General features: G+C 40.0%; 1 protein-coding gene across 1 annotated transcript; it reads left to right on the top strand.

Moving 5' to 3' along the window:
• Window positions 1-4,527: 4,527 nt before the first annotated feature.
• LOC120022029 (sodium channel subunit beta-1-like) lies at window positions 4,528-7,948 on the top strand. The gene is made up of 5 exons (XM_038965827.1): window positions 4,528-4,576; window positions 4,752-4,918; window positions 5,473-5,710; window positions 5,845-5,986; window positions 7,879-7,948. Exons 1-5 carry the CDS (start codon window positions 4,528-4,530, stop codon window positions 7,946-7,948), a joined length of 666 nt encoding a protein of 221 aa, XP_038821755.1.
• The last annotated feature ends 313 nt before the right edge of the window (window positions 7,949-8,261 follow it).

Here is an 8,261-nt window from a genome sequence, read left to right as displayed (position 1 = left end):
CTGCAGGCTCCGAGACACAATCTTCAAACACAGGACACATTACAATATGGAAATTAACAAACTTCTTTGTCGTCAGTGTAGCATGTATTCACGGGCACCTGAACATCGCATCCACTGGGAGGATTGCAAAATGGTCAATTATTGCATTTGAATATGAAACTGAAATGTTTCACAATGCTACTTGACCAAACAATTCCTCAACACATAATTAGCCTTGCGCACGGTAAACACCTATGATACTGGCAAAAGAGGAAAGGACAACAGTATATACATTTATGAGAAATTAATTACGACATATATGGGGAAACATGAATGCGCTAAACAATTTATAAGGGAAATTAAATAATGCACGTTCGTGACGAGAGCTAACGAGTCAGTTTTGTCACAGAGGATAATATACAATATTATGTGATGTTTAAAAAATGCCACCAGAGGGGGTCAAAGTTTAACAGGCCTTATATTAGTGCACATGCCCTGCGCTGTTGCTTGGTTAGCAGTGTATCAAATCAAATGTTATTGGGCGTGTAGCAAAATGCTTGTGCTTCTAGCTCCAATAGTGCAGTAATATCTAACAAATTACACAACATATACCCAATACACACAAATCTAAGTAGGAATTAATTAAGACTATATACATATGTACGAGTGATGTCAGAGCGGAACGGACTAAGATACAGTAGAATAGTATAGAATACAGCATATACATATGAAATGAGTAATGCAAGATAGGTAAACAATATTCAATGAATGAGATACCGTAGAATAGTATAGAAAACAGTATATACATATGCGATGAGTAATGCCAGATATGTAAACATTAAGTGACTAAGATACCGTAGAATAGTATAGAATACAATATATACATATGAGATGAGTAATGCAAGCTATGTAAACATTATTAAGTGACTAAGATAACGTAGAATAGTACAGAATACGGTATATACATATGAGATGAGTAATGCCAGATATGTAAACATTATAAAAGTGGCTAGTGTTTCATTCCTTAAAGTGGCCAGTGATTCCTAGTCTAAGCCTATAGGCAGCAGCCTCTAATGGGCTAGTGATGGCTGTTTAACAGTCTGATGGCCTTGAGATAGAAGCTGTTTTTCTGTCTCTCGGTCCCAGCGTTGATGCACCTGTACTGACCTCGCCTTCTAGATGATAACAGGGAGAACAGGCAGTGGCTTAGGTGGTTGATGTCCTTGATGATCTTTTTGGTCCCGGTAATGCGCACCACCCTCTGGATAGCCTTGTGGTTGCGGGTGGTGCAGTTGCTGTACCAGGCGGTGATACAGCCCGATAGGATGCTTTAAATTGTGCATCTGTAAATGTTTGTGAGGGTTTTAGGTGACAAGTCAGATTTCTTTAGCCTCCTGAGGTTGAAAGGGAAAGAGAAAGGGATATGGGGATACCTAGTCAGTTGTCCAACTGAATGTATTCAACTGAAATGTGTCTTCTGCATTTAATTCAAACCCTCTGAATCAGGTAGGTGCGGGGGAAGACAGTCTGTGTGGGTGGTCCATTTCAGTTTGTCAGTGATGTGTACGCCAAGGAGTTTGCAAATCAACTGCCCACTTGTGGTGCCACTAGACAGTGAGAAACTGTGTAATAGTTAAGTGTTGAGTTAGATTGCATAGCTACCTCAATCGTAGTTTCAATCAAATTTAGTTAGCTAACAGGCTCAGCTAAATAAAAATCCTCCTAGATACAGTCACGTCTCATAGTCATGTCAATCAATCAATCAAATGTATTTGTAAAGTCCTTTTTACATCAGCGTATGTCACAAAGTGCTTATACAGAAACCTAGCCTAAAACCCCAAACAGCAAGCAATGCAGATGTAGAAGCACGGTGGCTAGGAAAAACTCACAAGAAAAGGCAGGAACATGTTTAAATCATATTCGACATAATGGGTTATATCGCATTTGACATTGGTGATTAGGTCACAGAGTTATGCCACGTTATGAACCCTTTAAGGTATGAAATATGGTAATAGATGCTTTGTAACACATTTATGTAGTGCTTATGAAGGCTTTGTGAAGCCTTTATTAACTGAACATAATTGAAAGTGGGACCGAAAATTCTAACATTTTATGGAAAAGAGATGTTTCTGGATGATGCAACTAGCTGCCTTGTTGACATCATGACCGAGTGGCGCAGATTAGCCTAATGTGAGAAGAGCGCTCCTCCCTCCCTCTGCTTGCTCCAAATGACGTGACGGGCCATTTCCCGGTGCATCCCGGGCCAGTGTAATAGAACTCCCTCAATGAAGGGAAGCGAGAGGGCGGAGGGGCGATTTGCACGTGGAGTTTGGCAAAAGGGGGCAGGATTTGTTGACATAATTGTAATCCAATCCCAATCTTAATTTACTTGTTGTGACGCACTGAGGTTCGAAACTCTGTTTAGATAAAACTGACTTTATGACCAAAATTATCCTATTTACACGTTGTAGTCAATTTTGACACTAGAATAATGTGTTCTGACTCATGTCAATGCTACATAGGCCTTTTTCAAAGGGATTAGTTGGTTTCTAGGGGCAGTTGCCCTAGTTCCCTAATATGAGCTACGACGATAATATTTGTGTAAATCCTTCAGAATTGTAATCTGTCAGTGTCACCAAGTAATGCAATTCTAAAGTCTAATACATCCACAGTGTGATTTCTACAGATTCTTTATAAATTCGTGTCAAATTAACTAATTCTTGTCTTTTGTTGAATTTATAAAACAACATTCCGACCTTGTTTAGCATCAGGCCTATCTCGTCCAAATATGGCATGATTCCAGTATTTGTATCCATTTGAATCACTTCCAATGGGGGACCTTTATTCTGAAGGCGAAGCTCATTCCGCTATTGTGGCTAAGCCTTATTGTGGCTAGCTTCACACAAGTGTCCTGTTTGGAGGATGCTGCAGCCAAATGCACTGCGGTAAAAAATTAACGTCAGACAGGGAGCCAGAAGTCTGTATTATTCGCAATGCAATCCTGGGAGAAACATCTATTCTAGGCCTACAAGTCCAGGGTCATTTTAATGGGTGGAATAATTTTTGCCACTCAAAAGGATCAACAATAATAATAATCAATCAGAAGGAAAAGATAGCCTAAATTTCCCCCGGAGAAAGGACAAATCGGCATAAGGAGGCAATTTTGTTCAGAAAGGACAACGTGAGGACAGTAAAATGTGAGACAACGCAAATGATGATTATTTAAACTAAATAGCGCAATAACACATTTACCGTGTTCCTAAAAAATTAAATATAATCGGTATGTTGCTTATGTAGCCTAGGCCTTCTTTCTTCTGGCATGCAATTAATTTTTAATTTAGCCTATGCAGTGGCTTGCGATTTTACAGTAGCCTATTTAAACCAAAGGCCTAAAATGTCGACAGATTATTCCAATAAGCGTCATATATAACCGTGTCAATGTCATTTAGAACTAGGCCTACTATTCGAATAGAATATCAGACTACAGTTGATATAAATAGCCTGTAAAGATAATAATAGATTAGAGTATTTGATATTAAGACTTCAGGGAACTGATAATCCCAGGCCAGGGTATAGATCTGTAAACACTGTGTCAACAAAGATCTGTAACAATAGAAAAAACTGACCATAATCATAGTTATAGTTTAGGGATGTGTAGGCTCTTTTGTAACAGCAGTAATCAGATCAATGTTGCATTGAACATTGTAACCTATGTTTAACTTGTGGATTCAAGCCAAAGAAGTGAAGCACTTTTATTTGCTAGATTTAAATGTTTTAAAAAAAGTTTATATTGGCTGCAGTCATCTTTTTAAGGGAGGCTTTTAAATAGGCCTACTGTATATTAGATTAGCACTCTTAGTCTGTATTGGGTATTCTGTTTGTTCTCTAGAAAGTCTCTCCTTGGCCTGTTGGCCTTATATTTGCACTTTATTGAATTGAAATTATCAAGCGCCAGAGTTTTCCTAAAACACATTCATTGTAAACAAATATTAATGGTAAAACTTGCATGTCCTGCATGAAAAAGCACATGAGAACAGTAGCCTATGTAACAATGTCAATTCATTAATGCAATAGTCTTTAAATAAGAAGATTGTTTCCATTTAAAGAGAAGCGCATGGCACTAAGAGCATGGCACAACGAGCATGGCGCCTGCAACACCAAGATTGTGGGTTCTATTCCCGGGACCACCCGTGAGTAAAATGTATGCATGCATGACTAAGTTGCGTTGGATAAAAGCATCAGCCAAATGGCATATATTATTATTATTATTATTATAATATCAAGTGTTTGTTGAAGGAATTTAACACACGTCAAATATATTATTGAAGATGTTGGGACTCCTATTTTTGTTATTTCTAAGGTCATTTCGGAGGAAGCAACTTCAGTCCCTACCATTTCTTACTTTGCTCAAACAAAGTCTTTCTGGATAACATCTCAAAGGAATATCTTACTCTCAAGTGTTCAAAGAGACTGTTGGGATATTTGATACCTTTTGAGGCTTCGCAGCCCTAGGATTTGTACTAGTGTTGCTACATTACACCCTAGGACATGTCTGCTATGCGGCTGCTGCTCCTGTCTCTGCTTTGCGCCCTCTTTGGTAAGTGGAGTTGACCACCTTAGTGGAGTTGACCACCTTAGTGGAGTTGACCATTTGTGGATAGACAACATCTTTCAATATATGGATATTCTTCTGTGTACTGTTGAATTGTGAAGCTACCCATTTCTAATATCAAAATATTAAGTACTAATAGCATCTCTCCTCTCAACAACAGTGTCCCTGTGCCATGGGGCCTGTTCAGAGGTGGACTCGGACACTGAGGCCGTTGCAGGCAAAGGGTTCAAACTGGGCTGCATCTCCTGTAAGATGAGGCCCGAGGTGGAGGCTTCTGCCACAGTCGACTGGTATTTCAAGGCCAAAGGGGAAGCTGACTATGCACATGTGAGTATCTGAGACTGATTATGATTGCTATAGTATTCCAAATTACTACAAACTGCAGTAGAATGTAGGATTAGGTTTGGGGTTTTGTTTGCTCTGGTGCCCACATAAAACATTCTGCCACGGTAGTCCACAGTCTGTTTAGAGTATGCCAACAGTAGTCCTCTAGACAATGCTGTCTTACGCCACATTGCCCAGAGCCTATCCCTGAGCACACAACCACAATGCACAACACACAAAGGTATGCACACACCACAATGCCCAACTACATTATATGGCAGAGTTTTGAGTGCGGTTCAAATGGAATTAATCTGGAAGACATTTTAGATCTCAGAGATCACAAGGGCAACTGAGACAGCCGATAGGCAGATAGGATCACAGCTACTTTATGGAACTTTGAGTATACTTTCCTACTCAAAGAACCTCTCTCAAAACACAGTTGTATCCTTTTGAGTCTATTATCTTGGATGTTGCCAGATACGGGTGTCGATCTAGGAAGTGAAACCGGAGAGATTTTCAGTGCCAGGTGAACGACCCAGATGTCATTGTGTCATTAGATATATAATTACAATGAGGAGGGCCCCCACATTGTGGATGAGCGCTTCGAGGACCGCGTGGACTGGAACGGCAGTAAGAGGAGCCAAGACATACAGGATGCGTCCATCTACGTCTTCAATGTCACCTTCAATGACTCGGGCACCTACAGTTGCCACTTCCACCGGCTCCTGTCGTACGAGTTCTACGAATACCAGAACGTTGTCAGCAAACTTGTGCACCTGAAAGTGGTGGCTAAAGGTTCAGTATTACTATACAGACTAATGTTTTGTATGCAATTTAAAGCTTTTATTAAGGCCTTTGTAAGTGCTAAGAGCCTATGTGATGCCTTTTGAGTGCTTTGACTCCCCCCCCCCCTCTCTCTGTCTCTACAGCCACCAGAGGGACGGCCTCCATAGTCTCTGAGGTGATGATGTACGTGTCCATCATCGGGCTACAGGCTTGGCTCTACATAGAGATGGTATACTGCTTCAGAAAGATCTCAGCTGCAGGAGAGGAAGCATTACGAGAAAGCGCGTAAGTAACACTGTAACCCTACTTCCTCTCCTGCAGCTGTATCCTTTTGTTTTAGGTCCTCTATTACGGTCTCCCTCGACATAATCTCACTGTCCTTTTCTTGTCTGTTCTGTGCCTGTTCGTCCTGTTGATTTGTGTTCTCTCCTCTCTTCCATAGTGCTGAGTAGTGCAATTCCTGTGTTCTTCCTTGTTCAATATTCCCTTCCTGTACTCAGTCTTTCTCTCTATCTTCGTCTCCTTTGCCACTCCCATTTTCTCACTCTTCCCATCCCTCTGTCCCTCAATCGTCACATTTGCCCCTCTAGAAAAGCCAAAGAAGGTACAACGTTTGTTTGCTCGCTTCAGCCGTCTAGAACTATGTATTGTAGTTGTGCAAAATGTTTCAATTGCTTAAAAGCTGAGTAGAAGGTAAAGGAGTGAAACATAGTTGTGTCGGGGAGGAAACTCACGTATTCCGTTGACATCACATTTCATTGAACATACAAATGTGTATGATAATGGATATGGCCTTGGTGTTCAGGCTGTGCTCCGTGGGGTGCTACCAACTTGGGGAAAGTTCTCAGTGAATTTACATGATCAAAACCAAGCTATAGGTAGGGTTCTAGAGGAACAGAACAAAAGCAGGTGGAGGCAGGGGGGGGCTGGTTGGCAAAAGCGCTGCAGTTACACGCGATGATGTTTGCTGAATGGCCAAACTGAATAAGCTGCCATTCAAATAAATGATGTTCAGTCTTTGATTGAATGTTAGCTCCGCTGACACTGCTTGCTTCGCTTTGCTACATTAAAGCAATAAGTCGGTTTACTTAAGTTGGATGGATGGTGGCTTCATGGAAGGATAAAGGAAGTTATTATGGATGGATGGATGAATGGAAAAAGGATGGTGTGTTGAATGAAGGTTAGAGGGGTTGTTGGATGGATAGAGAGGTTAAAGGGCTAAGTGGATTGATAAAGAGGTTATGAACGAATAGACGTAGGAATAGTAGGAGATATGCTGTGTAGTTGAATTTATTACTGGTCACTTTAATAATGTTTCATACTGTATATGTAGGCTCATCCTATATACACTGTAACTACTGCTGTCCACACCTGTTCTATTCATATACTGTCCATAATGTATACACACCATCATATACATTACAGTATTTTTATATTCGTGACTCTAACATTGCTTGTTCTGATATTTCTTAATTTCTTTCTTTTTGGGGAGGTATTATTTTTGTGTATTATTTTGTATTGTTTTGTATTACTGCACTGTTGGAGCTAGAAACATAAGCATTTCGCTGCATCTGCGATAACATCTGCAAAATATATGTACGCGACCAATAAAATGTATTTGATTTATTGAAATTCTTTAAGTAATGACAGTGATTAGAATGGTTATAGATGGATAGATAGACGAATAAAGGATGAATGGAGGGACGAATGATTAAGGTTAGGATGAAACATAGAGATAGTTAGAGGATGCAACATTGTATCTGTCCCACTATGTCAGAGCATGGGCGGTGCCATTTGGGCCATTTCCATTTGGAAGTAGTCAATCTTCTTCTTCTAATACTTCTATGAGTTGATAAAGAACCTGAAAGTGTGCATACTGCCACCTGGACTGGGTTGTTTGAACAGGTATAAAGCCAAGGCACCTGCAGTTATGGAATGTTTGCTCACAAGTATAATTAATCCTCCTGATGGAATTATGTGATCCTTCCTTAACCCATAGGAAGTCCCACCCATTTGACTATGTCAAAAGGGTGAATGCTCTTAATGGCTCTGCCCATGCTAAAATGGGCTTTTGGACACTAAAGTCCTCTATCTATGTCTATGGGATGAAATCGCTCAGGTTTTTAGATAATAAGCAGGCAATATTCTAACCACTTCTCTTTCTCCTTTCTTTCCAGGAATGCAGAATATTTAGCTATAGCCTCGGAGAGTAAAGATAACTGTGCAGGAGTGCAAGTGGCAGAATGAAACAGGTGTATCATGAACAAAAACTGTTATCAGCAAGTAAAAGGATAAGAAAACTCAAAGCATAAACAATGTAAATGCAGTACAGCACATAGTAGCCTACAAAATTCAAGTATCGGAGTGATATTTGCAATGGGCACAGCCAACAATGTATGTGATGGATTCGACTTCCACTTTATATCCCTACTGCAGCGTGCTGGTGGCAAACTTTCCAGAGTAAATTATTTGAAAGAGTCAATTTATAGAGTATTAAAGTCAAGTAAACAGTTTTAAGTAAGTGTAAGTGTATAAGTATAATTTTATTTCATTTCATTCA

The sequence above is a fragment of the Salvelinus namaycush genome, chromosome 27 (assembly GCF_016432855.1).
Source record: "Salvelinus namaycush isolate Seneca chromosome 27, SaNama_1.0, whole genome shotgun sequence".
In the NCBI taxonomy this organism is placed as follows: domain Eukaryota; kingdom Metazoa; phylum Chordata; class Actinopteri; order Salmoniformes; family Salmonidae; genus Salvelinus; species Salvelinus namaycush.
Note: the sequence above shows the minus strand (reverse complement) of the source record. Positions and strands in the feature narration are given on the sequence as shown.

Excerpts from the sequence above, each read along its gene's own strand:
- LOC120022029 (XM_038965827.1), top strand. The coding sequence starts at position 4,528 with ATGTCTGCTATGCGGCTGCTGCTCCTGTCTCTGCTTTGCGCCCTCTTT. Across the intron at positions 4,919-5,472 it reads GGGAAGCTGACTATGCACAT|ATATATAATTACAATGAGGA; the intron begins GTGAGTATCTGA and ends TTGTGTCATTAG. Across the intron at positions 5,987-7,878 it reads GAAGCATTACGAGAAAGCGC|GAATGCAGAATATTTAGCTA; the intron begins GTAAGTAACACT and ends CTTTCTTTCCAG.